This window comes from Cnephaeus nilssonii (assembly GCF_951640355.1).
Source record: "Cnephaeus nilssonii genome assembly, chromosome: X".
NCBI classification, from domain to species: Eukaryota; Metazoa; Chordata; class Mammalia; order Chiroptera; family Vespertilionidae; genus Cnephaeus; species Cnephaeus nilssonii.
The window spans coordinates 19,479,004-19,497,850 of NC_137071.1; the positions used below are offsets into that span (position 1 = coordinate 19,479,004).

At 35.9% G+C, this 18,847-nt stretch overlaps 1 protein-coding gene across 2 annotated transcripts in view; it reads right to left on the minus strand.

The window, feature by feature from the left end:
• Positions 1-18,847, minus strand: part of DMD (dystrophin) — a 2,362,317-nt gene that overhangs the window by 879,057 nt on the left and 1,464,413 nt on the right. For both annotated transcript variants that reach the window (XM_079764882.1, XM_079764883.1), the window contains exons 46-47: positions 11,551-11,698; positions 9,098-9,247 (exon numbers count right to left, since the gene is read on the minus strand). In XM_079764882.1, coding sequence (XP_079621008.1) covers positions 9,098-9,247; positions 11,551-11,698 — 298 coding nt within the window. The remainder of the gene's footprint in view (positions 1-9,097; positions 9,248-11,550; positions 11,699-18,847) is intronic.

The window sequence follows — 18,847 nt, forward strand, 5'->3', positions numbered from 1 at the left end:
TCACTATATTTTCACTTTCAGAATATATATTTTGTGATTTAGTTTGAAAACAATCCCTGTATGATTATCAATAGTGTAAAAGTTATTCTTATATTAAAATTTTGCTACATATATTGTTTTTAACCTATTTTTTTCTAGGTAAAGTAGATCATATTTTTTTTTTATTAAGATGCACTTAACTGAAATTCACTTCCCAGCAAAATTTCTTATTTGTGTTTGTAAAATGTTTTGGTCTTTACATGCACTATTTTATATTGTTTAGGAAATAACAAATTAAAATAGTAATTTACCATTTTCAAATAAATGACAGAATATGATGTAAAAATTTAAAGTTATTCAACAAAATGAAAATATATTTATTGTGACTAATTTAAATGTATAATATATCCTATCTGTAAAGTTATTTAACATCAAAAATAGTAGATACTGGCTGGGAGGAGGGGGTAGAGAAAAGGAAAATTGGGGGACATCTATAATACTGTCAACAATAAAAAAATTAAATTAAAAAAAGGATGTCACTGCCACGCTTACAATTTTAAAAAAGTTGAACAATCACAATAAAAAGTAGACATACTGGTATAACTAATTCTGAAACAACATAAATATGCTCTCCTATATTACACAATCACAAAAGTTCTATTTAAATAAAGAAAGTTTTGGAAAATTACTTGAAAATATAGCGTGCAGTTTTCCAATATGGGAAAAAAGCAAAGCAAAAACTCTCATATAGTTTTATTAAATGAAAAGAAATCCAAGTTTTTACTTTTAAAGGAGCAATAGGATGAAATGGAAAACCGTGTTTTTCTTTGTTTCTAGCATATTATCTACAGAAAAAAATTATGAGCTTCAATAAAAAGTTTCTTAAAAACCTATTTTGAAATAGTTTTTGTATTAAATAGAGTACAGTGTGTTCTCAAATATGTCACATAACCTTTTTAGGACTTAGTGTTCTAATCTAGAAAATGTGGGAGTAATGTAGCTTCATTATGCTTCTTTCATCAGTTTAATCCGATGAGTCTACAAAGTAAATGTTGCATCTTTCCATATTTTCAATTAAGTACAGCAAGTATACAACCTGATTAAAAAATGAAAAGTGATGAAACTTTGTGAAGTGTATGATTGTCTGAACATTGTGCTATACACCTGAAATTAATACAAAATAATATTGAATGTAAACTGTAATAAAAAAACATATTTTGGTTGTAAATAATGGTATCTGAAAAATACCTACACATTAATGTGTAAAAAGGATAATGGAGAATGAAGAATAGGGACACAGAGTGACAAGGACAGAAAAGAGTGAAAAAGGGATTAAACGCTAAAGTATCAGAGAAAGAGAGAGAGAGTAGGAAACAATGTGTCACATAAACTACCTAAGCAGAAAAATAAACTAACATATATGCATATAGGAAAGTAGATTCATTATAGACATAGGAAGATGCCAATTAATAGGCAAAGACACACATAATGGAGAAAAATGAAGAGAGTGAAAGTGATGGGGAGAGGCAGGAAGGGAGGGAGAATCACACACACACACACACACACACACACACACACACACACACATCCAGAGAAAGTACAAATACAATGATTGATAAATATTGAAAACAACACAGAATCAGACATGTGTATGAAAATCATAGAGTGAGACTCAGAGTAAAACACAGAGGCTATCTTTAATAATATTCCCACTCTGTGGATCTTAAGGGTATTATTGTTAAAGACTATAAAGGTGAAGATACGTATTAGACAAAAATGAGAGTATCACTTCATGACACTTATCTAGAATTAGCCATAAATTTAAACCAGAGGGAAGGTAGGGGAGGCTGGGGGTAAGGGGGAGAGATAAACCAAAGGACTTGTATGCATGTATATAAATAAGCCTAACCAATGGACACAGACAACAGGGGGGTGAGGGCATAAAATGGGGGTGGGGGCAATGGGGCAATAAGGACACATATGTAATACCTTAATCAATAAAGAAAAAACATTAATAAAAAAATTAAACCAAGGTCTGCATTCAACTTTAAAGCAACATTTCCTATCTCGATTATAAAGAGTGGCACCCAGGCTAAGTCACATTAATAGTTTTGCAATGTACCCATTTTAGTGTCCACTACTCTCTTAAATATATAGCTACATTAACCCCAATTGCTGTTTTTCCTTTTAGAAACGAAACATAAAGCTGCCAAAGTAATTGGTAAATTGGGTAAATATACATTATCTAGCATATTAGAGTTAGCCATGGAGAAAGGCCCCTGCAACTAGAAATTGTGATAGATCATTTTCATAGGCACTATGTGTTAAGGAATTAGCATATTTGTATTTCAGCAACCATTACATACTAGTACAATGTTAGAACACACTCTAGCATTTGGCTGGAGAATACAGGGGTGGGGACCCCATTATTTCTTCTCTTACTAATGACTCAGTATTTGAGGATTAATGATTATCTAGACCGTTTCTTGATCGCCTTGACCATCTTTCCTTATTTTTTTTTAATACTGACTTGAGTACTGATCTAAATCTGGTACTGATCATTTGTTTTCTATCCTTAAATTTAAACCAACAGGGATAGGGGGCATAAAGATTGAGAAGAAACAATTAAATAATTCTTAATATGTCTAATGAATAAGATTAAAATTTTTCATCTTAATGAAAAATTCTAAGACATTTGGTGGCAAAAGCATAGCATTAAAATTATAATTATAGAATGGAATGCATATATTATGGATGATCTAATTATATGTCTACACAAGATTGTGTTCACAGTTTTGGTTTTAATTTTCTGTCATAAAAAGCTTACTTTTTATGCTATTGCAGAACACATAAAACCTTGGCTCATGTTTCACTATTCACAAAGCTACTATTGTGTGTTTTACATAGTTCTCTGACATTTCCTAGAATTATAAATTTTGTTCCGTTTTTAATATTTAAATGTATTGAGGTATGGTGAAGCATTTTGTGGTATCTCTCCTCGTTCTCTTCATATGAGGAATGCATTTATTTGTATCGTTATATGGCTACAAAATTCAATTACTAAGAAAAAAAGATTTTCTCTATATGCATGTGTGTGTATCTTTACATGGCTGTGTTGAAATATTTAAAACAAGAAACTTTACATTTTAGGTAGGAAAAATTCAACTTAAAATGTTTTATTCCAATTATTCACATAATTGAAAGTTAGTGTTCATATGTAAAAGTAGAAAAAGGGATTTTTCCCCAAATACATTGTTGCTTGAATTATAGAGATCTAAACACACATTTTGATTTTAATGTGAAAGAATTGGTACTTTTTCATTTCATAAATATTTGATCAGTCATGGAAATGATCTGTTACAAGAACTTCAGCATCATCAATTTAAAAATATAATAAATAACCTGACACAATCCAAAATACAGTGTCTATTATTTTCTTTTCAAATCATCTATGTACAGAAACTTTTCTCAATATACCTTCTTCATACCTCTCAGTTTTGTTGGTTGCTGATGAATAACAAGCAATTCTTTTGAGGCAATTGTGCCACTTTTCATAAAAGCCATTTCATGTTACATGAAAATTACAGTTCTGCAATATCTTCTTGGTTTGGCTTTATTACTGCTTTAAAGGATTACAATTTACCTTATATTTTGAACAGAACAAAGTTAGCAGGTATTAAATATGCCCAATAGGACAGTAAAATTGGGGTCAAAAGTAGATGAGAGGTTTCAAAATATCCTTGGAGGGTCAAAAGCATATATGGGGAAAGTACATATGGGGACATATAAAGTAAGGGAGAAGTAGCCTTAGAGTACAGAGGGAATCTGACCTCAGCTAAGAGGCAGGTTAAAATTGGGGTACTGAATGTCCGTAGATGGAAATTTGTACTTAGCTCAAAATTGCCACCCAAATGAAGGGTCTTCCTTTAGCACTTAACCTATAAGCAAAAATAAACATAAATCAAAACAAAAAGTGTGTGGTTCTTATCTTAAAAAATGAAAATGGTATCTAAAAAGAACATCAGCAGTTGTTGTGGGTACCTCAAAATAAAGCCCACTGCATTATAGAATTTGAAGGTATCTTTCAACAAGAGAGTCAGCTCTTTGTCTTAGCACATAGAGTAAAACATCCCAGTCAACAAGATCCACCCAGGTAGTTAAGGCTCCCCATCTTTCTATTTTCTCATTCTTACATATAAATATATTAAAGATCACTAGCTGTATGAACAAAGTATACAGCTCCAAAAAAGAAAATGATAAGGAAACAGACAAATTTCTTGGAAGATATCCTATATAATAAAAGCCTAATATGCTAAGTGTCTGGTCGTCTGTTCAACCAATCAAAGCATAATATGCTAATGATATGCTAAGGCCACTCAACTGCTCGCTATGATGTGCACTGACCACCAGGGGTCAGACAGTTGACCGATCGACCAGTAGCCATGACATGCACTGACCACCAGGGGGAAGACACACTGACCAGTAGGTGAGCTTGCTACTGAGTTCTGGCTGATCGGGACTCAGTGAGACAGGCTGGACACGCCATGGAGCCCTCCCATGGTCCCTACCGGCTGGCCAACCTCCTATGTCCCTCACTGGCCCTGATAGTGCACTGGTGGGGTCCCACAGCCTGGCCTGTGCCCTCTCACAATCTGGTACCCCTTGGGGGATGTCGGAGAGCAGGATTCGGCCCAATCCCACAGGCCAGGCCAAGGGACCCCACTGGTGCATGAATTTGTGCACCAGGCCTGTAGTAACTTATAAAAGCTGAAACACACAAAATATGAAAATTCTAATCATCCCCTGTATCTATCAAAGATATTAAACCAATTATCAAAAAATTACCATAAAAGTAACTCCATGGCTAGATGACTTTCCAATTGAATTCTTCAAAAAAATCTTAGGAAGAAATAATGTCATTTTTCCAAAAAAGAGAAAGATTACCTCTCAACTTATTTTATAAGACTGGTCTAACATTGCTGTCAATGCTTAAGAGCATATTACAAAAAAATACTAACCATTTTCTGTCATGAACAAAGATATAAAAATCCTAATCAACATATTAAAAAATTGAATCCAAAGGTCTATAATAAAGTACAAGACATAGTGACCAATAGGATTTATTCAGTAATTCCTGAATAGTTTCACATTCCAAAACCAATAGCTATAATCTACCACATTCATAAAAAGGAGAAAAATAATATAATCATTTTAATAAATTCCCAGAAGAATTTGAATATGTTCAATACCTATTCTAATAAAAACTTGATAAACTGGGAATGAGGAAAAATTTCTTAATCTGATTAAGATGATCTACAGAAAGTCATACAACTGGTATCACATTTAAAGATAAATTAATGAAAGCTTTCCACCAATTATCACCACTTCCATTAAACATTATTTTGGAGGTCCTAATCTATACAAAAAAATTTAAAATCATACGGGTTGAAAAGCAAGAAACTACCTCTACTGATGACATGATGATGCACATAAATTAAATACATAAGATTCTATAAACTATTAATATCAATAGGTGAATTTAGCAAGGATACTGGTTATGTGCTTAATATACAAAAATCTGCTATATTTTATATATCAACAACAAAGAGAAAATAAAATTAAAAATGAATCCCATTTATAAAAGGATCACAATGTCAAATGTCTGGGATCCAATCTAATAAAACATGTGCAGGTCCTCTGGACTGAAAACTGCTTAATATTACTGAAAATATATGATAGAAGACTTAAAAAAATGGAAGGATGTAAGATTAGATGAACCAACATTGTAAATATGTTAACTGATCTACAAATTCAACAAAATTCCAATTAATATCCTGGCAAGCTTTAATAAAAATTGACAACTTGGTTGTAAAATTTATTTGGTAAACCAAACAACCAAAAAGAGCAAAGGCAATCTGGACTAAGAAGAACAAAGTTGGAGGGTTTACATTATTAGGTCCCGATTTTTAAAATAAAACAATTGTCCCTGGCTGGTGTGTGGTGTGGCTCAGTTTGTTGGGCATTGTCCTGTACACCAAAAGGTTGTCTGTCTGATTCCAGGTCAGAGTACATCCGAGGTTACGGGCTCAGTCCCTGGAAGGGGGTGTGCAGGAAGCAGCAGATTGATGTTTCACTTTCACATCAATGTCTCTCTTTCTCTCTCTCTCTCTCTCTCTCTCTCTCTCTCTCTCTCTCTCCTCTCCCTTCCTCTCTCTCTAAAAATAAAAACTTTAAAATCAACAAAGTTCTGATACATGGTACAACATGGATGAGCCTTGACAACATTATGTTAAGTGAAATAATCTAGATATGAAGGGACAAATTGCATATATGTGTCCACTAATATGAAATATATGCAATAGTTACATTCATAGAGACAGAAAATAGGTTAAATATTACTTTGAGAGTTGGCTGAACGGGTAGGTTATGGGGGATTCTTGCTTAATGATTACAGAATTTTGGTTTAGGGTGATGAAAAAGTTATGGAAAAAGATGAAGGTGATGTTTGCACATTGTGAATGTAATAAGTGACACTGAATTATACACTTAAAATCATTAAAATGATAAATGTTATATATATTTGGCCACAATTTAAAAAATAAAGAAACCCAAACCATTAAATTGTATACTTTACAATGAGTGAATTGTATGGAATGTGAATTATCCTATATAATAAAAAGCCCAGTGACTGAACAGCGTAACAACCAGAACGACCGGTCGACCAGTCACAATGATGAGTAATGACCACCAGGGCGTAGACGCTCAATGCAGGAGCTTCCCTCTGGTGGTCAGTGCACTCCCACAGTGGGAGCACCACTGGGCTGACCAGGATGAGCGGCTGCTCTCCACAGCAGGAGCAGCCACTCAGTGGGTGGGTCCACAGCAGCTCAGCTGACCAGGATGAGTGGCTGCTCCCACTGCAGCCTCTTGGCTAACAGGGATGAGCAGCACTCCCACAGTGGGCCGATCCCTGAAGGCCACGCCCCCACCAGTGCACGAATCCTGTGCACTGGACCTCTAGTATCTCAATAAAACTGTTTAAAAATGATGGTTATTAACCTTTTGCACTTGGATGTCGAGTGCAAATTACTCTTTGAATGTATCAATAATTTGAAATATAAAAAAATCCAAATAAATAAGTTTGTATGAAAAGAAACTCCAGTTTTTTATTCTACTGCCGCACTTTGTAAAATCTGGGGTATTTAAAAAGTTAAATCCCGAGTAGAATAAAGGAATTGAGAAAAAAGCAAGTGAGTGCAAAGGGTTAAGCCAGTGTGGTAGTAGTTGGATAGATGTAATGCAAGAGAATAGAGAATCCAGAAGCAGATTCACATATTCATGTTTACTTGACTTAACAAAGTTGCCACAGCAGTAGCATGGGTAAAGGATTATCTTTCCATAAATGGTGGTAAATTAATTGATGCTGCTTTTCATCATACATTCATTCATATGTGCTACTTGTTTTTAAAGAGTAAGTATATATTACTTTGATAAACATATTAAATATTTGATTTAAAAACTATCTGAGGTAGAAAGAAAAAGACTTACAAGTTAAGTAAGTAACTAAGTAAGTAATTAAATAATCCTATGTAATAAAAGGGTAATATGCAAATCGACCAAACAGTGGAACAACCAGTTGCTATGACGCGCACTGACTACCTGGGGGCAGATGCTCAATGCAGTAGCTAACCCCTGGTGGTCAGTGCACTACCACAGGGGGAGCACCGCTTAGCCAGAAGTCAGGCTGGCGAACATAGTGGCAGTGGCAGGAACCTCTCTTGCCTCTGCGGCAGTGCTAAGGATGTCCCACTGCTGGTTTAGCGGAACAGGCCTAAGCCGTCAGTTGGACATCCCTGAGGGCTCCTGGACTACGAAAGGGTGCAGGCCAGACTGAGGGAACACCCCCCCCCACACTCCCCGGCCAGTGCACGAATGCCGTGCACTGGGCCTCTAGTCTATGCTAATAAAAGGGTAATATGCTAATTAGACCTGATAGATCGGACATCTTCCAATTGTTTGGTCCTCCTTCTGGACAAAGCCATGGTGGCGGGGGCCAAGGCAGAGGTGGTTAGGGGCCATCAGGCCGGCAAGGGAGGGTGTTTAGGGGCAATCAGGTTGGCAGGGGAGGTGGTTAGGGATGATCAGGCCAGCAGGCAGAGGGGTTAGGGTTGATCAGGCAGGCAGGCAGAGTGGTTAGGGGCAATCAGACAGGTAGACAGGTGAGTGGTTAGGAGCCAGCGGTCCCTGATTATGAGAAGGATGTCCGACTGCCAGTTTAGGCCTAATCCCACAAGGGTACCAGATTGGAGAGGGTGTAGGCTGGGCTGAGGAACCCCCGCCCCCCCAAGTGCACGAATTTCATGCACAGGGCCTCTAGTACAGTGGTCGGCAAACCGCAGCTCGCGAGCCACATGCGGCTCACGAGCTGCGGTTTGTCGCTCTGTTGACTAATGAGTTTGCCGACCACTGGACTAGACTAAATGTTACCGTGTAGTTGGAAGCTGTGAGGATTAGGCAATTGTGGCATATTGTGCGCAAAGAGGTAAAGGGTAGTATATGACAGTGGTTGGCAAACTCATTAGTCAACAGAGCGGCAAATGGCGGCTCGCAAGCCGCATGTGGCTCACAAGCCGTGGTGTGACAACCACTGCTCTAGTAAATAAATAAATAAGCAAACAAAACAAAACACCTTTTGGAAGTTAGTATCCATTTAGCATTGATTAAGTCCATGCTATATGTGAAGGCAAGTAATTTTGATTTATGGAACATGTTGAACTGGACCACCGCCACCTTGTTTAAATACTATTACTATACTCCTGAACACTGAATTAATTAGTTCATCCTTTTTCTAGTCCCATTCTTTATACTAATTCATGCAAAGTAATAATGTTGTATATTTTGGCATTTAGTCATTAATGTACCATCACCCACCATCACCATTATTTCCATCTAGAACAAATCATGTGGTCAAAATCACTGGTCAGGTTAAAAAACAACAAAATAATCTACATATAAGTCCCCCAGCCATACCCCACCCATAAAACAACCATGAAACAAATCAAATACAAACACTTTCAACATTTAACACATGTGACAGGGGGGATGGTTAATGTCTAACCTTTATCCACTGAAGATTTGTCTGCTTGAGCTTCTTTTCAAGTTTATCTTGCTCTTCTGGGCTTATGGGAGCACTGACAAGCACTGTTCCTCCTGTTTCATTTAATTGTTTTAGAATTCCCTGGCGCAGGGGCAGCTCTTCCACGAGTAACTAAAACAAACAAATGCAACAACTTTAAAAATGAATTACAGCACAATGCCAACTACCTTGTCTTTGCCTCTATTGATTAATCTATCAAAACGAAACAAGGTGTCCAAAGGCACTCTGGTACCTCAAATACCAACAGTTTTCCACAGAGCTGATAGACTGAAACACTCACTCTCAAGTAGTTAAACCTATCCTAGAAAGGACCAGGATATCTTATCCTTCAGAGTTTTTTTTTTTTTGTTTGTTTGTTTTTTTTTGTGTGTGTGTGTATGTGTGTGTGTGTTTGTGTGTGTGTGTTTTCCCAAGAGAAAAATGTCATGTGGTATAAGCTCTAAAATAATACCCCAAACAGAGTTAAGAGTATGAAAACACATCTCTATCAAAAATAGAACAATCTGGATAAATTCCTCATACTCTCAGGCATTAAGCTTCCATGCTATAGCATGCTAAGAAATAACTGACACCGAGAACATACCAAGTACCAAGCATTGTGCTGAATTCTTCACGTATATTATCTCAGTTAATTTTTATAAAATAATTCCATGAGGGAGATCCTATTATCTTCATCTTATATAGAAGGAAACTGAGACAGACAGGCAAAGTACCAGATCCAAGAACAAAAAAAAGTAGGAAGAATAGCGCTGTGATTCAAACTTGGGAAGTTTCATTCATGAAACCTTATTTTTCACTCTTCCACATTCATGAATTTCTCTTATTCATTCAGCATCACATTATAAATGCCTTTTTCCAAGACCTACTAGTAAAAATCCATGATGGTTTTCATAACTGTATTTTATTTATTTGTGTCATCTAGAGCTTCAGTGTTCAATACAGAACCAGTAGCCATATGATGCTATTTAAATTTAAATGAAGTAAAGTTCAATGAAAAAGAAACTCAGTTCCTCAGTCATGCTAGCTACCTTCCAAGCACTCAAAGGCATATACAGCCAGTGGTTACTGAAATAGATAATGTAAAACATTTCCATCATTGCAAAAATTTCTATTGGACAGTACCAATCCAGATTGTATAAGGAGAAAAGAAAAAACAATGCATATTTATTAACAAATGAATGCTGCTAAATATGTCTTTGAAATGAGTTATCAATTATATTGCTATATATGACACTGAATACATTTAGGAAAGATGAATTTTCAAGAACGGATTGAGTTCATTTTTCTATGAAATAACCATACTCACATGAAGTATTGATTCAAAACTTTTTATTTTTGAATCTCAAACACCTAGTGCAATATCTGACATAGAGTAAAAGGTGCTCAGTATTTGTTTCCTGAATTAAGGAATAATTTTTATACTTTATCTTCTGTTCAGGTATAAGTTTGTTGTTTCACAGAAATGCGTGGTTGACAAGGGAGTCTAATTTGCATGTTCAAACCAAATGAATCATTGATAAAAGGAGCAATTCCATGCCCCTTTGCTCTTGTAATTTTGCAAAATGAGGATAATAGCAACCATTTTGAAAGTGATATAAAGATTAAATAAAATAGCAGATATAAGTTCATGTGATACTTAGCACAGAATAGGGGATGATTAATGTTAATTTCCCCTTCCCTTTCACACTCCCTTCAAGATTTAAAGTAAAGCAGATCTAATAGAGTTTCTTTCCTAAAACTAAACCATGACAGTTAATCCAACTGCACAATTAGAGCATGGCAGTCAGCCAGGTGAGGTAATCAGTGATAAGCAGACATAACAAGGGGAAGGTATGAAAAACAACCTCAATAAACTGGATGTCCATTATTCAACCAGTATTAGAATGTGAACATTATTATATATAGAATGTGAACATTATTAATAATGTGAACATTATTCAACCAGTATTAGAATGTGAACCAACACCACCCCTCCCAAACAAATCAAAACAAAACATTATTCCAGGCAAATTTAACACTTTTAACTAGCGTCTTCAGTAGTGGGATTGGTTTGGCAATTAAGATCTTCCCTAAGAAATTTCTATAAAGATTCTTTCCAGTTTTTAAAATAATTTGGAGCTGTGAATTTCTACAATAAGTATAAAATTAATTTCAAATTAGTTTAAAATACTGCTCTGCAGTTTACATATATATGTATGTATAGATATACACACACATTTTAAAAAATACCACAGATTGGAAAAAACTGGGTTAAGACAAAATAAAGTTTAAAAAAAGTTAAAGTTAAAGTGCGAAAAAGTAGTGTGGAACTATCAATAACATAATGGGTAGAAAATCAATGATTAAAAGCATTAAAATAGATTAATAGATTCTTTATATAAGTAGGCCTGGAGGACTTTAGAAAATAAAATTACCTTGACTTGTTCAAGTTTTTCTTTTAGCTGCTGCTCATTTCCAGGTTCAGGTGCAATAGTAGTAATGTTATCCACTTCTTCCAACCAGAAAATAAATTCATTTAAATCTCTTTGAAATTCTGATAAGATATTCTTTTGTTCTTCTAGCCTGGAGAAAAAAGAATAAAATTGTTACAACAACATCTTTCTCAAACTTTCCTTAAAAAAAGAAAAAAAACAATAAACAACAACAGAAACTCCAGGGCACACGCTTTTAAGCATATAAACAATTTAAAACATGTTAATACAATTTTTAAAGAAAATTCATTCTCTTAGCATAATACTCTCCAGGTCCCTCCATGTTGTCTCCAAGGTACATAACATATCTATCATTAATCCTAATGCCAGTACAGTTCCTGGAGGTTAATAAACCCTCAATAAATATTTGTTAACTTAAAGCAAAAAATAAAAAATAAAAAATTAGCTAAACATCCCCCAAATGAAAGCAATCGAAATGTCTACCAGCTGAGATATATTTATCTATTTATACAATTCAATACTATACAGTTGAGAAAATAAACAAATTAAGACAAATGTCACACAATCTCACTTATATTTGGAATCTAGACATGGAAGCATGCAACAGACTTACGTATTTCAGAGGGAAAGGGGGGGAGGTGAGCGGGAAGTGATAAACCTAAGAATTTATACACATACTAGTATATGCATAACCCATGGACACAAATGATAGTGTGGTGAAGGCCTGGGGAGGAGGGGGACTAATGGGGGGAAAAGGAGGACATCTGTAATACTTTCAACAATAAATTTTAATAGAAAAACTTCATTCACTTTAAGCAAAGCAGTTTAATATCTCAAAAATCTGTAAACTATGAGATTAAATTGGTCAATAAAAAGTATAATTTTAAGATTCCAACAACATTATTGAATTCATGAGCAGTGTTTCCCAACCTCCTTACTACTGAAATTTAGGGATATATAATTATCAGTTGTTAGGCATTATTCTGTGCATTGTAGGAGGTTTACCTGTATCTATCCCTGGCCTTTTCCCAAACTGTGACAACTAAGAATGTCTAGGCATTTGCCAAATATCTCCTGGGAAACAAAATTGCTCTTGGTTGAGAATCACTGCACAAGAGTAAATATGTAATATGAAGTTGTATAAACAAATTAAGACAAATATGCTGAAAATACACCTTTATGGAAAAATGTAGGGCAAAAGTAAAAACAAGGGAATTAAAATAAAAATACTAAATTATTATGTTAAAATGTTTTCCAAATTATGACTCACAATTCTGTTTGAAGACAGAGGAAAACTGATTTGAAATACTTAACATATGCTGTACTAGTGGAAATTTTTAATTATAAAGATGCATGTATTGTATGTTATTCAATTGGCCATAATTTTATTCTTTTATCCTGAATGGTAGCACTTTTACAGCTGAGAGAAATTATCTTCACTTAAAATAATTTACTTTTTTTTTTGGTTTTGTTATCTTTTGTTATCTTGTGTGTAAGCTTTTAATTTGAGTATAATATACTCCAATTATTTGCACATATATAACTATAACTTAATGTAGTTTTTAAAATTGAATACACCAAATGGCCAGAAAAAAAAGAAAAAGAATGTTTTGAGAAGCTCAGAAGCCCTCTCTTGCCCCTCACAGTTGCTACCTCCAAGTGTAATCAGTATCTTGTCTACTATGATTAATTTGTCTATAATAAACATTATGTATATGGAATCATATGGTATATACTCTTGTATCTTGTCTCTTTCATTCAACATACAGTTTACAATAATCATTCATGTTGTGTGTAGTTTAATTTGTTTATTATCCCAACTGTATAGTATTGAATTGTATAAATATATAAATACTAGAGGCCTGGTGCATGAAAATTCATGCACTGGAAGGGGGGGTCCCTCAGCCCGGCCTGGCCCCTCTCACAGTCTGGGAGCCCTCAGGGGCAGGAGGCAACTTGGCGATCAGGAGAAGGAGATGCCCCATCAAACCTCTGCTGCTGCCACTGCCTGCAGCACAAGTCTCGGCTAGCCAGTCCTGGTTACATGAGCCTCAGGCGGCCCTGGGCAGCTGTGCAGCTGTCATCTGAGGCTTGCCTGCAACTCAGGTCGGCCCTGGGCAGCTGGGCAGCCACCATCCGAGGCTTGCCTGTGCCTTGGGCTGGCCCTGGGAGGCTGGGGTGCTGAGGGGACTGGGAGACTCCAGAAGCGTGTGTGCAGCAAGGCTGGGCCTGCCTGTGGGCGGGCCTGGCCTTGCCATGTGCCTGCCACCCCGGCGGGGCTGAGGGGACTGGGCACTGCCATATTTGAGGGCATGACAGTCAATTAGCATATTCCCTCCTTATTGGCTGTGGGCACTGCCATCTTTGAGGGTGTGGCAGTCAATTAGCATATACCCTCCTTATTGGCTGTGGGTGCTGCCATCTTTGAGGGTGGGTCGGTCAATTAGCATATTCCCTCTTTATTAGATAGTATATCTCAGTTGGTAGACATTTAGGTTATTTTTATTTGGGAGATGTTTAGCTAATTTTTTTTTGGCTTCAAGTTAACAAATATTTATTGAAGGCTCACTAACTTCTAGGATCTCTAGTGGCATTAGGATTAAGGATAGATATATTATGTACCTTGTCCTGAGGATCTCACAGTCCATGAGAGGAAACAAGCATATAGACAGAGGACTATGATGCACTATTACAGGAGGATGAGTTATTTCTTGGGCAAGGCATAGGAGATGTACCAGAGAAGATAATGGTCTACCTCGGTCTTGAAACATAAAGAGAGTGCCCTACGTCTGGGAATAAAACAGTGCGTTGAGAGAAATACAGTCACACTCATTCCCCAAACCAGATCCAGTTATTGGGTTCGTGCTCATCTATATTCAGTTTTGCTCTTTAATGAGAGTTTGTCCAAAGTCTTTTCTGGGGCACTTGAGGAGCCATTCTCATCTCTATTTTCAGCACAGCAGATACTTTGAACCCAAGTCATACTATATCACTGTTATACTCAAAACTCTTCTATTGCTGCCCTGGCTGGTCTTGCTCAGTGGTTAGAGTGTTGGCCCATGGATTGAAGGGTCCCGGGTTTGATTTCAGTCAAGGGCACATGCCTTGGTTGCAGGCTTAATCCCCGGCCCTGGTCTGGGCATGTACTGGAAGCAACCAATCGATGTGTCTCTCTCTCTCTCATCGATGTTTCTCTCTCTGTCTCTCCCCCTCCCTTCCACTCTCTCTAAAAATCAATATTAAAAAAAAGCCTGGGGTGAGGATTAATAAAATAAAAAACAGAGAAACAAACAAAAATCTTCTGATATTGCTTCCCAGTTCATCCACAGAAAAAGCCAAAGCAATTACAGCATTCTACAAGGTCCTAGATCTGTGCAGTCCAAAATGGTAGGCACCATAACATGTGGCTACTGAGCACCTGAAATGGTGTAAGTAGAACTGAGATGCACTGTAAGTGTACAATACACATCAAATCCCAAAGGTTTGGTAAAAAAAAAAAATGATCTATGTACCTTTTTCCTCACTAAAACTGCTATAAATATACAATTATTTTTAAAATAAAAAAGTATTACATCTTATTAGTACTTTTCAAATTATGTACAGGTTGAAATATTTTTAATGTATTCATTTAATGTTTCTACTTTTTTAATGAGGCAACTAGAAAAATTTAAATTACATATGTGGCTCACTTTATTTTTCTATTCAACAGCACTGACCTATAAAATCTGATAATCCCCTCTCTCCTTTCCTCTCTGACTTTATTTCCATCTGCTTTCCATTTCTCTTGACTTTCTTAACAATGACATCCTTTCTTTGCTCCTTGTAGCTGCGTTCCCACTTTTGATATTTGAGTAATATCCCACTTTTGATATTCCCCAAATATCAAACATGGCTGCTTCCTCTCCTCTTGAAAATATTCCCCTCCTGATCCTACTTAAATTTGTCACCTCTTCTTCAAAATTCCGTTTCTTTCTTCCTGTCTTATCTTGCTCTTTATTTCTAAAAACTAATGTACACTATTATTTGCTTATTCTTGTTGTCTTGTCTCACACACATCAAATTCTGCTTCCTGAGGGCAAGGATTTTTGTCTGTTTTATTTACTGCTTTAACCTTAGCTCCTGGACAATGCCTGGCACAGCAGGGAGGCTAAGTGAATAACCTTTGCATGCAAGAATGAATTCTGCCATCATTCTTTTTGATCTTGCATGCATTGCGGTATAAAAAATCTTTCCCATTTGTTGCAATGCCGATCCTTTCTGCCCCATTAGATGTGGGCCCAGAAGCATTTTATTGCTGACCCTCCCCTCCCCTCCCCTCCCCACTACAACTTGCCTTAGTTTTACAAATAAAAATTTTAATTACAAAATAGATTTTCATTGTATAAATCTCTGAAAGTCTTATAATAATATCTGAAGAGATAAAAAAAAAACTCCTTATAATCTCACAATATGGTTTACCTTTTGACACATACTTTCAGTCTTCTTACCCATGTGTGTACATGTATATACATTAATATAATGTGGATAATCTACATGCTGTATGGAAACCTTCTTTTTGCTTAGCAGTATATTGTAGACAATTTCCCATGTTGCTAAATATTCTTTTTCATCAAGTTTAATGTCTGTATAGTACTTTTATTTTCCTCAGGCATACCTGGTCTAATTTACTCACCAATTGGCACTACACTATTTCACCAAATCAAATACACCTTCGGTTGCAGGTTATATAATATCATCATAAGTACTTGGATGGGTTGGAGTGGTGAATGATGCTGATTAATCTATGACACTTACCACATGGAGGCTTTATTTTACTAAAAAATTGTTATAAATTTATATTTTGTCATATATTCCTCTTGCATATCCATAAAATGTAAAATATAAGTGAAAAAATTGAGGGTATTCCTAAAACTTCCTCATATTTAGAATCTGACTCTCCTATAGCACTTACTCTTCAGAGTAACAGCTGTTTTTCTTCTTTCACACAATATCATCCTCTGTGATTCTCAAGAATGTTGGCTATGTAGCATTTCTTAAGAGAGCTCTACTACTATTTCTTGGATTTTCTTCTAAAGTACATCTGGTCTAAGCAATAGAGATTGTAAAATGCATACTGATTTCAGTGATATTAATGTGATAAAATGTGCAAAGTAGAATGGAATTTGGTTAGTCTGCACAGCTTCCCACTACTGCTGTAATGAATCAGGTACTTTTGGCTGCTACCAAGTTGCTGATTGTTTCAGGATTTAAGAAAATGCATAATGTAATGACAGTTTAACTGTTATCTTTACTTTGTAATTACAAAATGGATATTAGTATTACTGCCATTATTCACCTGATGATTGAGTTTATTTTCTGTTAATAGAGTCAATAAAGATTTGGTATTAATTTCCATTGGAATCTGTGTTTGATTTTCCAAGTTTTTGCCAATGAAAAATATTTTGGCCTCTCTGGTACATGTTAAGTAAGGATACCTACATTAATGTCTACTGCTAACATTATTGGTCAGTGAAATATCCAATATCTATGGAAGAAGGATCAAGAGATGAAGCTGGTGATGTGGCTGGAGACCAGGTTATGAAGCACCTCCTAGAAGGTTTGGTTTTTATCTGCAGGTGATGAACTACTTAAAGGCTTTGAGAAGAGAATGATTTATTTCATCCAAAACTCACTCTGGCTATTCTGTGGAGAATGAATGTGGGCAAATGTGGTAAGAGAAGAGAATGAGGAATCAAGTATGAGTTTACATTAATCGGCCAGGCTATAAAGGTCCAAATCATGAAGATACAGAAAAGGAAAAGAAGACAGGATAAATTTAAAATGTAGAAGGGGATTCAACAGGACATGTGGTTAAAAAGAGTAATATTAATATTACTAGCTAATAATTATTGATCACTTACTGCATGGCAGGCACTGACTCAAGTACCAAATCCTCACATCACTACTGTGAGATGGCTAGTAATTTTTCCTCATTTACAGATGAAAGAAAATGAGGTGTAGTATTTTGCCCAAGGTTATAAAACTAATAAGTGGTCAAACCAGTGTTCAGTCCTGGGTCATCTGAAACCACAGTCTGTGTTCTTCACCTGTCCAGCATATTGTATCTGGATGAGTAAATGATATTTATTCCAGCTGAGAGTACATGCAATGGTATTGGATATTTAGGGGGAATTACTCCTTTAAAATTTAAGAAAATCTGGAGCTCAGAGGAGAGAGGAGAGCTAAAAATATGGATTTCAGAGTCATCAGCAACAAGTTTGTGGATAAAACATGGTAAACTAGCTGTTGATCTATAATGTACACTTCATATTTGACATCTTCTCAGTCCATCTTTTCTTCACTTTCAGATGAATGATTGACATGTCTCCCTTCTGCTTATTTAAAATTAAAAATAAAATAAAATAAGAAAAGTCCATTTCACAGCTATTCATTTATTTCTTATGGCTGAATAACTTGTGGCTTCTGTTCCTTCCCAACTTTCCCTGTGTGACAAGGAAAACAAAAGGAATGCCTAGGGTATTCTTCTGGCCCCTTCAAAAGCTTCCCAGACCAGTGAAGTATTTCTTCAATTTAACAAATATACAGTAAAGGAAAATGATTTTCCCTTCTTACAGTCTACATACTGTTTTTCAGTGATTATCCTGAAGCCTCTACCTTTGATTTTAGAGAGATGAAAGGGGGAGGGAAGGAACTGACCCTCACCATAAACATACACTCCCCCAAAAGCTATTTCCTCCTCAGTTGGTCAGTCCTCTTAATTTGACTGGGATATGGGGTACAGAGGAGGTTTGAAATCACTAGTAGTAGGCATAACACCACTGTGACTTCTCAGTGAACACCATAGAGGACTGTTTGTCTGGTCTCAATTGCTGGCAGTTTGTTTTAGAATATGGGATAGCATCATTTTCTCTCTGACTCCAGACCTAAAAGCAATTCTGGAATAAGGAAAAATTCCACTATAGACATAATTTGTTTAAAATTTCTAAGCCAGTTCAATTCCTTGGGATATGTTTTGACCCAATGTTATTTGTCAGTCCACCTCACCTTTCTCAATTTTGTAGTCTCTTTGCAAATCTTTGTCCCCTTTAGTATTTGACTCCAGATCATTTTGCAGTGTCCCAAATACTGAGACCAACCTTATTTCTACCAGTTTTCCTCATTTTAGTTAAGTAAAGTTTGATAAAATTTAATTATATTTGCAAAACCCAGACCGATAGGCAAGGTTTTTCTCAAACTTCATCTAGAAACTGATGATTTCAGAAAGAAATAGCCAAAACCC